Below are 21,103 nucleotides of genomic sequence, written 5' to 3'. Positions count from 1 at the left end.
TTCTTAGCTACTTTTCCATTATTAAAAGATCTTTCAAAACTGTGATATTAAAACTGGAGTTAACTCACGACGCACTTTGTCTAACTATAACTTAGCACTTCTGAAGATCTACTGAAACCGTCAGATAGCTAAATTGGCAACTGTGAACAAAACCAATAGTAAATAACAACAAACAATCAGCTTGTTAAAAATATGGACAACAAATGTTTACATAAAACAGCAAGGGAAAGAGGTGGCAGTAAAATCATATTGTTTTGTTCTTTACTTCACCGCTCTTCGCCCTACCAATTGTTATCGGTATGTACTGCGGTCTCCCTGAATTTAGTAACAATGCAGTCATATCTTCATATCCTGGAAATACCAGATTTTTGTCTGGTCGTTTCATGTTTATTTTCAAGTTTGGCTTATACTATACGGTATCCATTTTATGTAAACAATTTTTACTCATTTATTTTTTGTTATGATATTTTAATTCAATTAGAATCAATTTTTTTGGGGGGAGTTGGAAATCACTGATGTTACCGATATATAAAGAGGCAATCTGTGCCGGCCATATAAGCTCTGTTCTCAGCCGGAAGCCGAGCTGAATGAATCTCACATTTCGTACAGTATCTTTAAATAAACATAATCTACAGTTAATTCCCGATTTACCACGAAAATCGTCTGTAGCTGCATTTAGATTGGCAACAGGCCATGATTGTTTGGCCAAACACCTGCATAGAATTGGAATATATCAGTCCCCTAACTGCCCATTGTGCAACTCAAACCAAGAAATGGATTCGGAACACCTCAAAATCTGTGCTTCAGTGGCTGGCCATGATAATATCTTTGAAAAATATTGGAGTGCAAGAGGTCAAATGACTTTATTGTCAAACGCCTGGCATTAGAAAACAACAACAATTAGAATGATTACGTAGAATCTAAGCAGTGCCATGTGTAGTCTACTTACCATAGAACATAGTGACGAACTTGGCGTTCAAAAGGGAATAGTAAAGACCGTACAAGCCGGCGACGTGGACTAACGCTGTGCCAATGGCAATCTTCCACGCAATATCATATTTGCGGTCGGATCCCATTTTGAACACCTCCAGCGCTGCCTCCAGCTTCTTGTAGCCCGTGGTTGTGGTTATGCCTTCCTCGCGCTGCCCAAGTTCTTTATATAAGCTCTCTTGTAACCTTTCCCACCGGCTTTCCTGCGCTCTGCATCGCTTAATCCATTTACGTAAATGGAGAAGGAAACCTGCTGTAAAATATGTGTGCAACCATGAATGGGATGCGCAGTACTTCCTGCATTATAGAGTTCATCCTGTGTGCCTCATAATACGCTTTTTTTTAATGCTGCACATTAAGGCAGTCTTGTCAAGGACTAAGTAATATTACGAGAGATTTGTGACGAGTGTGGCAATGCTATAAACAACCCTAGTGACGCCGTTGCCTACAGTTCGTGTTCGTGTACCTATAAAATAATCTACCACAAACTACGTCCTTGGAATTTCTACAAATGTTACAATGTTCTTACTTTAAATTTATGATACTACTAGCCGTACCCGTGAGCTCCGCTGCACCTGTTAGAAATAAATATAAAGTAATTACATAATTAAAATAGGGCGTTTGATCCAGGGAACATTCCTGTTTGATACAAGGATAAATCGTTTAATATGTTACTTAACTTAAATTGTATTTAAATAATTAAAATGCGGTCATTTTGGTCCAGAGAGCACTCAAACGTTACTGTAATAACATTATAGCATTATGTCCATCTAGAGAAACTACACTTTCCAATGGTGAAATAATAACTAATTTTACAAATCGGTTAAGTTAGCTTTCGATATTACTTCATACAAACATAGAAACATTCTCTGTAGGCTATGTTTCATAACTTTCGATTGTTGTTGTCCAAGGTCCCTTATAGACGTAGTCATTTCTTTTCATTTCATTACACCGCCTTAGATGGCATTGTATTTTAATTTTAAAACTCATTTATATCATTAAATATCAGTCCTATCAAAATTTTGAAAGGAATAAAACTTATCGGAAATCATTTTTAAAGAAACGTTTGTTATGTAACATATTTCACAGAAATCAATAATAAGCGAGATATTTCGATTTATTTAATTCAGGCCCTCTTATAACCCCCCTTTTAAATAATGCATTTTGAATGTCATATAGCCTAAAATCTAAGTTACAGCGAACTTAAAGTATATTCCAATTTTCATATAAATCGGTTCAGCCTTTATCGCGTGAAAAGGTAACAAATATCCAGACAGACATACAAACAAAAATGTCAAAAAAGCGTTTTTCGGTTACAGAGTGGTTAATTATATATGTTAGGACTAATTATATTTGGAAAATCGAAAATTACCGGAAAAATTTCGGCTACAGATTTATTATTAGTACTAGCCGTACCCGTGCGCTCCGCTGCACCCGTTAGAAATAAATATAAAGTAATTACATAATTAAAATAGGACATTTGATCCAGGGAACATTGGTGTTTGATATAAGGATAAATCGTTTATTATGTTACTTAATTTAAATTGTATTTGCATAATTAAAATGCAATCATTTTGATCCAGAGACCACTCATTTGGTCATAAAAATTATTTTAGGAAATACAGGAAACGAATGTACAGAATAGCCTATCAAGTTTTCTGTGCATAAGAAGCTATTTTAATCTTACCTGTCCTCGATTCACTCAGACGTTACTGTAATAACATCATAGCATTATGTCCATCCAGAGAAACTACACTTTCCAATGGTGAATTAATAATTAATTATACAAATCGGTTAATTTAGCTTAAGATATTACTTCATACAAACACAGAAATATTATCTGTAGGCTATCTTTCATAGCTTTCGATTGTTGCTGTCCAAGGTCCCTTATAGACGAAGTCATTTGTTTTTTAATTCATTACACTGCCTTAGATGGCAGTTATTTTAATTTTAAAACTCATTTATCTCATTAAATATCAGTCCTATCAAAATTTTTCATGGAATAAAACGTATCGCAAATGATTTGTAAAGAAACTTTTGTTATGTAATATTTTTCACAGAAATCAATAATAAGCGAGATATTTCGATTTATTTAATTCAGGCCCCCTTATAACCCCCCTTTTAAATAATGTATTTTGAATGTCATATAGCCTATAATCTAAGTTACAACGAACTTAATTTATATTCCAATTTTCATCGAAATCCGTTCATCCATTATCGCGTGAAAAGGTAACAAACATACAGACAGACAGACATACAAACAAAAATAAAAAAAAAAAACGATTTTCGGTTTCAGGGAGATTAATTATATATGTTAGGACCAATTATTTATGGAAAATCGAAAATTACCAGAAAAATTTCGGCTACAGATTTATTATTAGTATAGATAGATATGAACTCTGTTTGCAATATGTTGGTTCAAATTTCAATGAATAGATGATTTAAAAAACAACCTATATCATAAAAAGTAAAGTTTAGGAAAACTGAAAAAAAACTGAATTACTTTCAAATTATGACAATTTTTGTTTCACAAATTGTGTGTTCGGAAAATAGTACGTTTTGTACACCTATTATGAAGCACATGTACTTGCAATTTCAAATATTTATTTAAATATTAGCCGTACCCGTGCGCTCCGCTGCACCTGTTAGAAATAAATATAGAGTAATTACATAATTAAAATAGGACGTTTGATCCAGGGAACATTCGTGTTTGATGGAAGGATAAATCGTTTAATATGTTACTTAATTTAAATTATATTTAAATAATTAAAATGTGGTCATTTTGGTCCAGAGAGCAATCATTTGGTCATAAAAATTATTTTAGGAAATACAGGAAACGAATGTACAGAATAGCCTATCAAGTTTTTTGTGCATAAGAAGCTATTTTAATCTTACCTGTCCTCGATTCACTCAGAAGTTACTGTAATAACATTATAGCATTATGTCCATCTATAGAAACTACACTTTCCAATGGTGAATTAATAATTAATTATACAAATCGGTTAATTTAGCTTAAGATATTACTTCATACAAACACAGAAACATTATCTGTAGGCTATCTTTCATAGCTTTCGATTGTTGCTGTCCAAGGCCCCTTATGGACGAAGTCATTTGTTTTTTAATTCATTACACGGCCTTAGATGGCAGTTATTTTAATTTGAAAACTCATTTATCTCATTAAATATCAGTCCTATCAAAATGCGGTCATTTTGGTCCAGAGCGCAATTATTTGGTGCAAAGACAATTGAGGGGTTTGCCGGAAAAGGGGCGTATACGTCAATATGGCGAATTGAGATACTTGCAATCCACAGTAAGATTTTAAAGCGCACCTGAATAAAATGTTATACACGCCCGCAGCCCTGTCCTGCAGGTATGTACAGTACAATCAAAACAAAATTTCGCTTCTATATTTTTCACTACATTTTGAACCGTTTTCCCGAAGAAGGACGTATAGGTCAATCCGCCTTTCTTCCGGCAAAGCCCTCAATTCCTTTAACAAGTTTCTTAATTGTTATTACATGCAACCATAGTTTAATGAAGATTGACACATCACTTAGTTTTAATGTGTATACTTTATATTACTTGCTATATGCTTCAGAAGTTACTGTAATAACATTGTAGAATTATGTCCATGTAGAGAAACTACACTTTCCAATGGTATTAATTAGCTTCCGATATTACTTCATACAAACACAGAAACATTCTCTGTAGGCTATGTTTAATAGCTTTCGATTGTTGTTGTCCAAGGCACCTTATAGACGAAGTCATTTGTTTTTATTTCACTACAGCGCCTTAGATAGCGCTGTTATTGTAATTTTAAAACTCATTTATCTCGTTAAATATCAGTCCTATCAAAATTTTGTATAGAATAAAACTTATCGGAAATTATTTTTAATGAAACGTTTGTTATGTAACATTTTTCATTAAAATCAATAATAAGCGAGATATTTCGATTTATTTAATTCAGACCCCCTTATAACCCCCTTTTAAATAAAGTATTTTGAATGCCATATAGCCTAAAATCTAAGTTACAACGAGCTTAATGTATAAGTAAATTTTCATATAAATCGATTCAGCCATTATCGCGTGAAAAGGTGACAAACATCCATAAGGACAGACAGACAGACAGACATACAAACAAAAATTTCGGAAAAGCGATTTTCGGTTTCAGGATGGTTAATTATACATGTTAACACCAATTATTTTTAGAAAATCGAAAATTACCAGAAAAATTTTGGCTACAGATTTATTATTAGTATAGATAATTGTTTAAACCTTGTGGGTATAAATTGTTCTTGTAATGAACATAAATGTGATAGTACGCATCAATATTTGATGCTGCTTTTTACAAAAGTATCCAGATTACGTTCTACAAAACCATAATGAAATGAACTGTCCTAACTGTGAACAAATAGAAATATAACATATCACATTTACTAAGCGTTTACCCAGTCTTCTGTGGCTTTTATTCTGCTGGAAGATCTGCATATTCCATCCCAGTAGTTGCCCACTTCCAACTTTCATATCAACACTTTGGATCTTTTTTTTTTCCATTGCCTTCGTGGTAAATGAAGAGAACAGACATCACAGTTTTTAGATTATGGATACAGAATACTGAAACAGTAAACTGTCGAAAGTAGAAGACGTGTTGTACAAAAGTGCGTGATAGCTTTACATTTGGCATATACAGGGTGCGTCAGAGAGAACGGATGGATTTCACATGGCAAGAAAATTGTAAAGATTCATCAAATCAAAAATTTATTGTTATCAACATATTCACCAATACATGCAGTTTATTTATGTAAAACAACATTATCCATATGATGTCCTTGGCTTTCAATACAGGCATCGAGGCGTTTTCTGATGTTCGCCATCACTTTCACAGTCATAGCTGGTGCAATTGCCACGATTTCTTCACGAATCGCTGTCTTCAGATCGTCCAGTGTATGTGATCGATGTTTACAAACTTACGCCTTCAAATGGTCCCAAAGAAAGAAGTCGCAGGGCGCGAGATCTTACCGTAGCCTCGGACAATCTCAGTGCAATAGAATTTCGTCCAGGTGATTTCTTCTTTAATGTTGAACCTGTGATACGAAATGAAGCCTCCCACCGCAAAATTGTATTCCGAGTTGGAATCCTAGCGTGACATCCGATGTCGAAATGAGTCCTGAGTGGCGATCACAGACTCTTCATTTTTCAAAAATGTCTCTACGATGAAAGCACGTTGTACACCAGACCAACACCATATTCTCAACTGAAACTGCATTCTATGGCTGACCCAACAGTCGTGGTCCCCCTCACTATATCTCTCTCCTCGTTGCATATCGATAGTTTGAAATCCATCCGTTCTTTCTGACGCACCCTTTATGATCAAGACAGAGGCCTACAGCCTCGTTGTTTTCTAGGAATTTTTTGGGCCTCCTATAATGTATTCTAGAATCTTTGACACGCCGTTTATGGGTGATTAATTCTGCCACAGCATCTCTCTTGACTGTAGCCTATCATTTAAGGTATTAGATTTTATCTTCAATGTTAACTGTTACCACGAGAATCGACAGTCAATCTGTAGCCATCCAAATCTACAATGATTAATTATAGTTTTCTTTGCTTATTTTATTGTAATGATGGTATTTGATCATGGATGTAAAGTAGGATACTTTGCTTTTAATTAAGGGTATATGTAGGGTATATGAACGACCACAAACATCAGAAAATGCAGGTTCTAAATTTCTAAAATTTTGTAAGAAAATGAACTCACACTTGGACAAAAATTACAGGGTAACACAACAAGACTTATTAGAACCTAAATATCTAATAAAATTATAAAAATGGTTACTAATAATATTTTTCAAACCAGTTTCATCAGTGTATGAACAAAAAAATTCTGCCGTTACATCATTTGGTAACCATAACATTGCTATGGTCTCTCTGACGTCTTTAATATTTTTCCTGCATGTAATAAACACTTATTTCTGAAAAGTAGATTACTCTCAGACATGTAGAGTTGTTTACTTTAATACAATTAATTTTTTATTTGTCCTATATAATAGTACATTATGCAACGAGCTTATAATGAAGGTAATTAAGAAGTGAGTATGAATATTTATGAAACGAGCCCAAGCGAGTTTCATAATTTTCATACGAGCTTCTTAATTACCATTATAGGCGAGTTTCATACGACTTTTTATGCTCGACCATATTTCTAACTTGATATTATTAATTTTTTAGCAATGTCCGTATGTTGTGAGATGTGCGCAGATGCGAAAGTATTGATTTTTTCCGAGGAACAGATGTCCACATTGAACTTGCTAGGCCATAAGAACCTACAGAGATAACATTGAAATTAAATTAGACATTGAAAAACGAGATGACAAATTGAATTTATTTCAATATTATTTACAATTAACGCTAATTATTATAGTAACAGAACATAACCTTCTGCGACAGTATTTGATTTCCAGCCTCCGTGACTTTTCGCTAATTCTGTTTCGATTGCATATCCGAGAATAATCGATACTTGCGGTTTTATAACGATAGAAAGCTGACCTGTCATTGGCTGAACAGTTGTAACCTGAGTCGTCATTGGCTGAAAGACCTGACCTTTAATGAGTAGGTGTACTTTAATGACGTGCATTAAAGGTCTGCTACCAGGTGTATAATTACTACATTTCGGCATGGTCGAGCATAAAATATATTAAAATTTACATAATGTTTTGTGATCTAATTTTTCTATTTTCAAAGATATGGGCATTATTTTAGTCTACCTTTTGCATAAATTCATGTTAAATCAGTGTACAAAATTTCATAATTCTGTCTCTAATAGTTGTCCAGTTATGAAATGATATGTGTGAAAACATTCAAATTTTGGAAAATTTAATTTGAAGTGAATTCTTAAAAATATTATTAGTAAGCTTTTTATACTTTTATCAGATATTTAAGTTCTAATAAGTCTTGTTGTGGTACCTTGTAATTTTTGTCCAATTGTGAGTTTATTTCCTTATAAAATTGTAGAAATATAGAGCCTGCATTTTCTGATAATAATTGTGGTCTTTCACGTACATATACCCTTAATTGTACATTAATCGAACATTGAGTTCATGGTGTAATGTAAGTAATGCACAGATAACACGCATAACAAATTAGGCGCTCAGTTGTAAAGGGGATCAAGTCCATGAGACCTAGCTTTAACATCATTTGACTTAAATTTAACTTGCTCTAGTGAAGAATTTATCTAATTTGGCTGGCAGTCATTTTATTGTTCTACATTTCTTTAGAGAGACCAACTTATGACGTCTCAGCTGCTATGGTGTTGATTAATGCTCATCACATTTTGAAAAAAAAAGTGGACTTGATCCATTTTAGCTTTGAATATTTTTTTTCATGAATATGAATCAAATAAGCAAAATGTGTCAATAATAGAATTTTATTATTTCTTTGCAAGAAAATCAAAGACTCTGTTCTTTCACAATTCAGCTTATAATTCATCGACGTAGAAGGTCACATCGTTATCCGAAAGCACGTGCCATCGACCTTGTGACTGTTTTTTGAAGTGGTTATGAGCCACGTTTGGGATGAATCGTAAAAGAGACATCATATCTGTTTTCTTCGATATGGTAACTGTCCTTGGTGCTATATAGAGAAGGTCTTCTGAGCTACAGTGGATCAAGTCACCAAAGCTTTGCTTCAATTATTAATATAGCGCGTGTTTCTATCTTATGAATCTAGAATTTGAAAATTAATTCTGGTTCAGAAGAAGTTTTCGACTTTCCAGTATGGGTTTGAAACTCAAGATAATAATGGTAGGGTTTGATGATGCATTTTTAAAGCTTAAGTCCGCAGTGTTTTAGATTCCCGGGGAAAACGGTAACTATAGCTGCTGCATTCATGAATCTGGTGCAAGATTCTCAGACAAATAGAAACAATTAACCACAATTCCTCGTATTAGGTAGCTCATTTTCGCCTAGTGACCGAAAGTTTCGTGTTGTGGAGTCGTGGTCACGAATATTTTCTCAGAATTTTACAACTGAAGACTGTATTGAAGCAATAAAGAATGAAAAGATTAAGAATCCTTTCAAAATAATCAAAGTAACAATACTTGAGATTTTACCCACCAAAATACTTGAGAAAATGATAGTCAATAGACTATGAGGAATCCATCAGTTTGTTCAACGTAGTTTTGAACTGAAGAGTTCAAGGTTCTTTTCGCCTCCACTTCATTTCAAAACATTTTAACTAGCTGGTCATCATCGGCCTTCGTTCTATAGACTATCATTTTCTCAAGTTTTTCGGTGGGCAAAATCTCAAGTATTGTTACTTTGATTACTTTGAAAGGATTCTTAATCTTTTCATTCTTTATTGCTTCAATACAGTCTTCAGTTGTAAAATTCTGAGAAAATATTCGTGACCACGACTCCACAACACGAAACTTTCGGTCACTAGGCGAAAATGAGCTACCTAATACGAGGAATTGTGGTTAATTGTTCCTATTTGTCTGAGAATCTCGCACCAGATTCATGAATGCAGCAGCTATAGTTACCGTTTTCCCCGGGAATCTAAAACACTGCGGACTTCAGCTTTAAAAATGCATCATCAAACCCTACCATTACTATCTTGAGTTTCAAACCTATACTGGAAAGTCGAAAGCTTCTTCTGAACCAGAATTCATTTTCAAATTCTAGATTCATAAGATAGAAACACGCGCTATATTAATAATTGAAGCGAAGCTTTGGTGACTTGATCCACTGTGGCTCAGAACTTCGTGGACAAATAATTTGAGGCAAAGGGAACTGCTACCATTTGCCGGCGAACTCTTACAATTTGGACTTCATCCACTACTCCTCGGAAAAGATCCAGGACATTTTTAATGACAAAATTATTTACAAAGTTTTATGACCCGCACGTTTCCCAGCTTTACAGTGTGCGACTATTATTTGTGGGGATCCCTATAATACCGAGTCTATAGAAGTAACCTCACATCATCGAAGAAATAAAAGCGAAAATAAGAGTACTCTACTAGAATTAGTGAACAGGAAGGTTAGCGTGTTAATGCAAATTTCATCACAAGATTTCAGGCTGTGTGAATCAAGATGGCCACCACTTTGAGCACCTTTTATAACACAGGATATTTTTCATTACCTAATAAATTATATTTGTTTGTATGCTGTGCACAATATAAGTAAAAATGAGCGCAACGTTACGGAGCGAAAATCCTGGGAGCCAGATGAAACCACACTGCGTCAGGTCCCTCTCTCCATCGGCCGAAAGATAATCTGACCGCTCTGTTCTTCAAGTATGATTTGAAGTTTTAACGGAGATGAACGTGTACTTTTTTGTTATACAGACGTGGACAAATTATTAGCAAAATTGAAGATTTGTATTACATATTTTTACAAAATATGATTCTTCAGCTTAGACTACAGTTGACATTTTTGCGTATTTCGAAATTATTAGCAAAATTGAAGATTTGTATTACATATTTTTACAAAATATGATTCTTCAGCTTAACCTACAGTTGACATTTTTGCGTATTTCGAAATTATTAGCAAAATTGAAGATTTTTATTACATATTTTTACAAAATATGATTCTTCAGCTTAGACTACAGTTGACATTTTTGCGTATTTCGAAATTATTAGCAAAATTGAAGATTTGTATTACATATTTTTACAAAATATGATTCTTCAGCTTAGACTACAGTTGACATTTTTGCGTATTTCGAAATTATTAGCAAAATTGAAGATTTGTATTACATATTTTTACAAAATATGATTCTTCAGCTTAGACTACAGTTGACATTTTTGCGTATTTCGAAATTATTAGCAAAATTGAAGATTTGTATTACATATTTTTACAAAATATGATTCTTCAGCTTAGACTACAGTTGACATTTTTGCGTATTTCGAAATTATTAGCAAAATTGAAGATTTGTATTACATATTTTTACAAAATATGATTCTTCAGCTTAGACTACAGTTGACATTTTTGCGTATTTCGAAATTATTAGCAAAATTGAAGATTTGTATTACATATTTTTACAAAATATGATTCTTAAGCTTAGACTATAGTTGACATTTTTGCGTATTTCGAAATTATTAGCAAAATTGAAGATTTTCATTACATATTTTTACAAAATATGATTCTTCAGCTTAGACTACAGTTGACATTTTTGCGTATTTCGAAATTATTAGCAAAATTGAAGATTTTCATTACATATTTTTACAAAATATGATTCTTCAGCTTAGACTACAGTTGACATTTTTGCGTATTTCGAAATTATTAGCAAAATTGAAGATTTGTATTGTATATTTTTTTTTACAAAATTTGACTCGTCAATTTGAACTACATTGGATATTTTTGCATATTTACAAATTATTAGCAAAACTGAAGATTTTTATTATATATTTTTACAAAATTTGACTCTTCAATTTGGACTACAGTTTACATATTGGATATTTCCAAATTATTAGTAAAACTGAAGATTTTTATTTTATGTTTTTACAAAATTTGACTCTTCAGTTTAAACCGCAGTTGACATTTTTGCATATTTACTAATTATTAGCAAAATATGAAGATTTTTATTATATTATATTTTTTCAAAATTTGACTCTTCAATTTAAACTACAGTTGACATATTTGCATATTTCTATCTATTGTAATGATAGAAATATGCAAAATTGTCAACTGTAGTCTAAATTGAAAAGTCAAATTTTGTAAACAGAATTATCATAAAAATCGTCAATTTTGTTTATAATTTGTCCACGTCTGTATTGTACGGTGTTTTCATGTTTTCTTTTATTTCTCATTATTTTTGTATTTATGTTGTTTGATTATTTGAATAATAATAATAATAATAATAATAATAATAATAATAATCAGGGAAAGGATTTATATGTAAATACATATTTACTTATAAAGCTAATATAATTTATATTTTGCATTATCTTTATGTTTCACAATGTGTAGGGTTGAAAAATCCTACTTTTATTTTCCATATTTTTCCATATTTTAGAGTTTAGTACATATTTTCGTTAATTTCCATATATTTTCCATATTTCATATAAAACAGTCCATATTATATTAGGTTTAACAATAAAACAAAACAAAATTCCATTAACTTTTAAAAATACATTTCAACAATAGAGATTTAAACACATGTTCAGTAATCCCTTTAACATCAGAGTTATTTGAAAATTAGCAGTCCTATCAACAATGGGAAAGTAAGTTACAAAACTGTATTAATTTAATTTAAAATTTTTAACAGACTTCAGTTGTGCAGCTCAACAGTTAAATGCCAGTCAGAGTACACATAGGTTCAGTTTTGTAAATCATACTATAAAGACGGTAAATATGCCAAAAGTACGTCATTCAGTCAATTTAAAATCAAAACTAACAAGTTACATTTCAGAATTTAAAGAAGATGGTTTATCAACTGACAATAAAATATTATTTTGTAATTTGTGTCAGTGTGCAGTATCATCTACACAAAAGTTCCTGGTGCAACAACACATTAAAACTAGTAAACATCAGGCCAACAAACAACTAAATTCCAAGCAGAGACAATTGTTTTTAACACAACCAACAACATCGAATGTAAGATCTGAGTTTAACATCGACCTGTGCCGTTCTCTCATCTCTGCTGATATTCCTCTCTACAAACTAAAGAATAAGGTCTTCAGGGAATTCCTTGAAAAATATACTCAACATACAATCCCGGATGAGTCAACACTTAGGAAGACGTATGCTCCATCCATCTACGATGAGACAATACAGAAGATAAGAGATGAAATTAAAGATAGTTCAATTTGGGTTTCCATTGATGAGACTCCCGACAAAGAAGGTAGACTTGTTGGTAATGTAGTTATCGGTTTGTTAAGTGAACAATATTCTGAACGAATTCTTTTACATTGTGATGTTCTAGAAAAGTGCAATAACAAAACTATAGTTAAACTGTTCAACGAAGCTATGGGTATCCTGTGGCCAAAGGGTATTATGTACGATAATGTGTTATTCTTTATTAGCGATGCTGCCCCTTATATGGTCAAAGCTGGACAAGCATTATCTGTTGTATATCCTAAATTGACTCATTTTACTTGTGTGGCGCATGCATTTCATCGTGTGGCAGAAGTGGTCAGAGACAATTTCCCTAAAGTAGATTTGTTGATTTCATCAGTGAAAAAAGTATTTCTCAAAGCTCCCAGTAGAGTTAACGTGTTGAAAGAAATGTACCCTGAAATTCCATTGCCACCAAAGCCAATTTTAACTAGATGGGGTACATGGCTAGAAGCAGTTGAATATTATGCCGAACATATAGACTCTATTAACAATGTTCTCCTTGCATTGGACTCTGAAGATGCAGTCTCAATTGATACTGCGAAAACAGTTACCTGTGACATAAGTGTGAAGAATGACTTAGCTCACATTCAGCATACATTTTCATGCATCATAAAAACGCTCAAAAGTCTCCAAAATAGGCACCTTTCACTATCTGAAAGTTTTAAAATTATAAATAGTACTGTGGAACAACTGAATCGTGGTAGAGGTAAAGTTGCAGATGCAGTAAGAGCTAAGGTGGACACTGTACTTTCAAAAAACCCTGGATATGAAGAACTACAAAAGGTTGTTGCTGTGATGAGTGGTGAATCAACAGTGAAGATTAACTTGGACTTATCCCCAGCAGACATTGTGAAATTGAATTATGTACCAGTTACTTCTTGTGACGTCGAACGCTCTTTTAGTCAGTATAAATCTATCCTCAGAGACAATAGAAGAAGATTCACTTTTCAGCACTTGAAAGAAATGTTTGTAACCTATTGTTATGGTAACAGACAATAAAAATTGTGTTTTGTTGAAACTACATTGGAAGATAAGGTACGTCCATTATATTTTTTGTTTAGTTTGATTAAAATGTACCAATATTTAACGTACATAGTCATTTTTTTATAATTTTAAGTCCATATTTAATTCCATATTTTGGTAAAAATCCATATTTAATTCCATATTTTGGTAAAAATAACTACATATATATTTACATATTTCATATATTTTTAGTCCATATAAATCCGTTCCCTGATAATAATAATAATAATAATAATAATAATAATAATGAGGAATACCGTTTTCAGACTCATACGTTTTGCTCACAGCAGTGTACAAATCATTGCCGGCTGCTTCTGACCTCTACCTCATTATCTGTTGTAGGAAGGAGTGTCTTGAAGACAGCGGAACTGCGGGCATCCCTGGTTCGTCATGGAGCTCAACACGCAAATAGTCCAGAAAGACTTCAGTGCTTCATTCCACAGAAGAAACTTAATCGTCACAGTAAGTACAACTCTTATGAGTACCAGCATAATATGCTCATATATTATATGAAGACGAAAAGATACAAATTATTTTAATTGTTCCATTTCAGGCAATTTTTTTCAGTATAAAGAATCTGGTATGCCATATCTTATCAATAAACGACATACCTGCATTGCATTAGCACTTAAAACAGTGTCGAATCGCAACTGCGATAACAACCTTTTCGCATGTTATTGATGAGAAGTATATTCGAAGATGTTACCATGGTTATCTTATGAAATTACGAGTCGTGTGCGTTACGTTATTTTGAGGAATCTGGAGCGATATTATAAAACTGCAACATTTTATGAATCAGGGAACCTTTACACATCAAAGCAAACGGAATATTTCTATTAATAAAGTATTAATAGACATGCAAGCTCGCGTATTTCCAAGGGGTTATAGGGCTGTGGAAACTAAACTGTGTGAGCGCCAAGCGCTTGAACATTTGTCTCACTCCGTGGTTCATTGTTCTACTTAAGGGACGTAGAACAGTTTTAAAGTGGAAATGTGGAGGAATGAACGTAAAATATTTAAAACGTTGTTGGGAAGAAATATCGGTGTCGCTACAATTTATTAATGAATGAAAACTACTAATTTTTTTCAAGTTCACTGAAATCGTCCAGTGCAAAGTGCAGATAATCCATAGTGTTTGGTAATTTAGGATTTAGCTTTCATCGTGTGGGACGTATGTTGCTAATTTTGGACAATCCGCTGGGATCAGGGATTCAACATGACTTTTGATCAGTTATCAAGAAAACAATGTTAAAGGTTTTTCATTGGAAGTTTTTAATCCTTTTCATTTTAAGAAATTTACTATCTGTTATCAACTTATCGTCAGCTCTCTCACGGTTATAATTTGTTATATTACAGTCTCTTTGATTCTGCTTTTATTAACATTTAGAATGCTTTATTTGTGGTGCTAGAAAACGGTTATATATTTTATCGCATGCAAGCATTTTTTAAAATTAATTAAGTAAACTTTATTGTACATAAATAAATACATTATAGTTGGGAATAACAGTAACAGAGAAAAGAAAACAAAAATAAAATAAAATAACTTGACACTTGTTTATGGGTATTGCCCACTGGCAATCCCAAAAGAAGCATTTTTGAAAGTGAAATTTGTAATTATTTTCAGAAGTAAATATAAAAAAGAGTGATGAAATTTGTCCGCTTCTACTAAGAATAATTCCGTCCCATGATTCGATATAAGATTAGATTAACTATTCCGCTTATATGTTAGTCATTAATTGATATAGGCCAATCAAATTAAACAAAACATTGAATATGACATCGATAATTAATTGAAGACTATACATAAAAGTTTCTGTACGTGCCGAAGAAACAAACTGTAGAAAACAGGGCTTTCTTGTGCATCTAGTAATGTAATATCATACATTTTCGTCATCTGTGGGAGAAGCTAGGACCTAAATAATTTTATGCTCGACCATGCCGAAAGGTAGTAATTATACACCTGGTAGCAGTCCTTTAATGCATGTCATTAAAGTACACCTACTCATTAAAGGTCAGGTCTTTCAGCCAATGACGACTTAGGTTACAACTGTTCAGCCAATGACAGGTCAGCTTTGTACCGTTATAAAACCGCAAGTATCGATTATTCTCGGATATGCAATCGAAAGAGAATTAGCGAAAAGTCACGGAGGCTGGAAATCCAATACTGTCGCAGAAGGTTACGTTCTGTTACTATAATAATTAGCGTTAATTGTAAATAATATTGAAATAAATTCAATTTGTCATCTCGTTTTTCAATGTCAAATTTAATTTCAATGTTATCTCTGTAGGTTCTTATGGCCTAGCAAGGTCAATGTGGACATCTGTTCCTCGGAAAAAATCAATACTTTCGCATCTGCGCACATCTCACAACATACGGACATTGCTCAAAAATTAATAATATGAAGTTAGAAATATGGTCGAGCATAAAAAGTCGTATGAAACTCGCCTATAATGGTAATTAAGAAGCTCGTATGAAAATTATGAAACTCACTTGGGCTCGTTTCATAAATATTCATACTCACTTCTTAATTACATTCATTATAGGCTCGGTGCATAATATACTATTACAATGGGACTTATCATTTTTGTCAGTGGATTGAGTCAGGGACATACTTTTCTTTTTTTGGAAAAACTAATTTTGAAATATATTGGCACTTACAGCCTTTCTATGTCCAGTCTTCAAATTGTGGACCATACTACATTATCGCTCAGATGTTATTTCATGATCCCTATCGATCAGGAACAGTGTTGCCAACTCGATTCTAAAAAATCCACTATGAAACCGTGCAGAAATGGCTAAATTGCTATATTGTCAATGTAAAATTAGATTGTTTTGCCGCTGTGAGTGTTAAAAATACCCGTTAAATCCCCATTACAAATTTCATAAATTTTGTCCGCTAAACTAACACTGAAAAACGCTAGATCTAGCGGGAAAACCACTGAATTGGCAACACTGATCAGGAATAACAACCTGTGTGAAATGAAAGCAAACGCGAGATGCGAACAACAATATGGCGTTTGAAAGATTTTGCCAAGCAACAAAGGAGGAAATAAACGAAAAAATTTGACACGCTTGGGCTCCGAACACCAAAACTAATTTTATTTGTTTCATTATTTCCATTGGTTTTAGTCTTTAAAAAATTCTAGCAAATACAGCACGTAATTTTGAACTTCTCTAGAGAAGTCTATTGGTCACTAAAGTGACTCGTGGACTTATCGATTTGTTCAAAGTCACTAGTGGCAGTACATAATGTTAATTTTCAGATATCCCCTCCTAAAAGAAGCCTTTTTTACTTATCATAAAGTTTTTTTTTTTTTTTTTTTTTTCCCCCAGTTAAGTTCTATGTATCTGAAGTTACGTGAAGCATAGTGTAGATTATATGCAGCACTGCACGTACAGTAGCACTTTGACCAGCAGACTAAAGCAGCGTTTCTCAAACTGTGGGTCGCGGAACAAGTCGTCAGGTCTACAAAACATTTTTAAGAACAACCATTGCTGAACAATACACAATTGGAATATATTGGTAATCATAGCAACGTTGTCAAATTTGGTAAAATAGGACACTAGAGTAACAAAGTCATAAATAGTGTTTAGCCCTACGCATTGCGACACATACCATATTGCGAATTACATTAAAAAAAAAAAAGAAATAACTAGCTATAGTGAAATATTTAATACAATACACAGAAATACAGACAAATTCCATTATAATAACCAGCCCAGTTCTGCTTTTTTGCAGCAGTGGTAGTTATCGTAGTAATCTATGTCAATAATGGCCAATGGGTCAAGAGGCCAGTTTTAATTACAGTGAAACTTCCCAATAGCGGACATTGCCGGAAAAAAAAATAAATGTCCGTTATTCAGAAGTGTCCGCTAATTAGAAAATCGTTAGTATGTATTGTATAGGCCTACAGTACATTAAAATTTCTCATACGTATTCAACACTATGTTTTACACTACAGTACAGTAGACAGTGAGATTGTTTACAGTATTCATTCAGAGAGAAATCCCAGATAAAGGCATCTTATTTGCTCTAGCACGGCAGAACCATTCATATGTTAAATTGTCAATGGCAAGCCCCTCAGTTTTAGGAAAAGCTCTTTTTGTGTTCTCATTTGCATTCTCAGTGTATGATTTTAAAATAACATCCTTGTTTTTCAAAATTTCACTAATCTGAGTGAATTGCATAAAAAAAGAAATAACTAGCTATAGTGAAATATTTAATACAATACACAGAATTACAGACAAATGACGTTATAATAACCAGTCCAGTTATGCTTTTTTGCAGCAGCGGTAGTTATCGTAGTATTCTATGTCAATAATGGCCAATGGGTCAAGAGGCCAGTTCTAATTACAGTGAAACTTCCCAATAGCGGACATCGCCAGGAAGAAATTAAATGTCCGTTATTCAGAAGTGTCCGCTATTTAGAAAATCGTTAGTATGTATTGTATAGGCCTACAGTACATTAAAATTTCTCATACATATTCAACACTATATTTTACAGCACAATACAGTAGACAGTGAGATTGTTTACAGTATTCATCCAGAGAGAAATCTCAGATAAAGGCATCTTATTTGCTCTAGCACGGCAGAACCATTCATATGTTAAATTGTCAATGGCAAGCCCCTCAGTTTTAGGAAAAGCTCTTTTTGTGTTCTCATTTGCATTCTCAGTGTATGATTTTAAAATAACATCCTTGTTTTTCAAAATTTCACTAATCTGAGTGAATTGCATAAAAAAAGAAATAACTAGCTATAGTGAAATATTTAATACAATACACAGAAATACAGACAAATGCCATTATAATAACCAGTCCAGTTATGCTTTTTTGCAGCACTGGTAGTTATCGTAGTAATCTATGTCAATAATGGCCAATGGGTCAAGAGGCCAGTTCTAATTACATTGAAACTTCCCAATAGCGGACATTGCCGGAAAAAAAAAATAAATGTCCGTTATTCAGAAGTGTCCGCTATTTAGAAAATCGTTAGTATGTATTGTATAGGCCTACAGTACATTAAAATTTCTCATACAGATTCAACACTATGTTTTACACTACAGTACAGTAGACAGTGAGATTGTTTACAGTATTCATTCAGGGAGAAATCCCAGATAAAGGCATCTTATTTGCTCTAGCACGGCAGAACCATTCATATGTTAAATTGTCAATGGCAAGCCCCTCAGTTTTAGGAAAAGCTCTTTTTGTGTTCTCATTTGCATTCTCAGTTTATGATTCTAAAATAACATCCTTGTTTTTCAAAATTTCACTAATCTGAGTTTTTCCCACATTAAACTTTGTGGCCAGCTCACGAACACTTAATTTCTCCTTCTCACTATGCTTTACAATATCCACTTTCTCTTTTAGTGACAAACGTTTACGTTTTTGTGACATTTTTAATGTGACTGTACTTCCGAACACTCAACTTGACAAACTAAGAAAGTACGGACTGCTTGCGTACAGTATCACAACTAACAACTGTGCTGCTTACCTTAATTAAGTACAAGAACGTTCAAATGCACGATAATGGTTGTTGCAAAGAATTTCGTTATAATTCCGTTTAATTTACAATCGTCTCTTTCTTTTTTTTTTTCTTTCACGCTGTCCGTTTATTGGGAAGTTTTAATTGTTGTGTATGTATGTATTTATTTACACTGCAAGTGGGCAAGCACCCGGTGGCAGTGGTATATACAATATTAACAATACACAATAAAATGATAACCAATACACAATAAAATTTACAATACACAATACAATTTTACACACAATACAATTTAACACAATAATAATAAAACATAAAATAAAATACCTAATTTTACAATACAACCTACATAATTATGTATACGTCCTACATAAGTTTCAATAGTCTTTCACTTTACTCTCATCTCATTCCCTGTAGTGGCACTATGACGCATTTCACTGACACTTTAGCACACATTTCACTGACACTGTAACACATTTCACTGACACTATAGAACACATTTCATTGACGCTCTAAATTATCACTGATCGGAACTGTAAAACCATAACTTCACTGACTCACCTCGCTTCACTGATACAACAGTTCAAATAAGTCAAATAATTACATCCTTATGCATACTTATAAACAGAACTACATTTAAACTAAACATTTCTAGTCTTTCTAGTCTAAGGCCCTCTTATACGCTAGTTTTAAATAATTTACAATTCAAACCAAGGAAGTAAACTCGTCAGGCTAGATAAATACATGTCACCTTAAAAAAATTAAATGTTGAATGTCACCTTAATTTTAATTTTTACTTTATATACAACTTTTTAAATGATTCTTGAATCTCCTTAAGGAAGGACAGCCCTCAAAGACCGCTGCAGGTAGGTCATTCCAATCATTTATAGTTCTATTTAAAAATGAGAATTTACCTACATCCGTTTTCTGTTTCCTACATTTGATTTTAAAATCATGATCGTTCCTACCATAGTACGTTGGCTTTTCTAACCGAGCCGTTAAGTCTACCCATGCTTTCTGACCTAGATGTGCTCTATATAATGATGTTATTCTAGTTTTCCTACGTCTGTTTTCCAAAGTTTCCCATTTAAGTTCTTTTATCGTATCGTTTCCATCTTCTCTTTTACCTTTAACAAATTTCGCTGCCCTATACTGGATTCTTTCTAAGCAATTTATCTGGTATATTCTATAGGGATCCCAACATGTAGTTCCGTATTCCATTAACGGTCGCACTAACGTTAGATATGCTATTTCCCTCGATTTGGGGCTAGCCTTTCTCAAGATTCTCATAATAAAGTGAAGTGCCCTCCATGCTTTACCCGTAACATTATCAACATGCTCTCCCCAAGAAAGTTTGGAGTTTAAATACACTCCTAGGTATTTACAACATTGTTCTTGCGGAATTACAACACCACTGAATTCGTAATTAAGGCTAGTTTCCTCTCGGGTTTTACAAAATGTTATAGATTTACTTTTAGAACCATTTATTTTCATCCTATGCTTTAACGCCCAGTTATAAATTTTATTCAAGTCTGTTTGAATAGCATCTACATCTGAATTATTTCTAATCTTTCTATAGATAATGCAGTCGTCTGCAAATTGTTGGGAGATACATTTCAGTGTCCGCGTCCGTTATCGAGAATGTCCGCTATTTGGAAGAATTTTATCATAAGGGCTAATGTTATTTTGCAGGGGAATTTTAAAATGTCCGCTATTGAGAAGTGTCCGTTAAGGGAAGTTTCACGGAATATACATTTTCTGTTAATGTTTTGACCTTAA

General features: G+C 33.1%; 1 protein-coding gene across 1 annotated transcript in view; it reads right to left on the bottom strand.

Moving 5' to 3' along the window:
• LOC138715608 (acyl-CoA Delta(11) desaturase-like) overlaps positions 1–17,322 on the bottom strand; it is an 84,343-nt gene extending 67,021 nt beyond the window's left edge. The window contains exons 1-2 of the mRNA XM_069848682.1: positions 17,243–17,322; positions 950–1,287 (exon numbers count right to left, since the gene is read on the bottom strand). Of these exons, the coding sequence (XP_069704783.1) occupies positions 950–1,287; positions 17,243–17,322 (418 nt within the window). The remainder of the gene's footprint in view (positions 1–949; positions 1,288–17,242) is intronic.
• Between the last annotated feature and the right edge of the window lie 3,781 nt (positions 17,323–21,103).

The sequence above is a fragment of the Periplaneta americana genome, chromosome 15 (genome assembly GCF_040183065.1).
Source record: "Periplaneta americana isolate PAMFEO1 chromosome 15, P.americana_PAMFEO1_priV1, whole genome shotgun sequence".
NCBI classification, from domain to species: domain Eukaryota; kingdom Metazoa; phylum Arthropoda; class Insecta; order Blattodea; family Blattidae; genus Periplaneta; species Periplaneta americana.
This window is presented reverse-complemented; position numbering and strand designations above follow the sequence as displayed.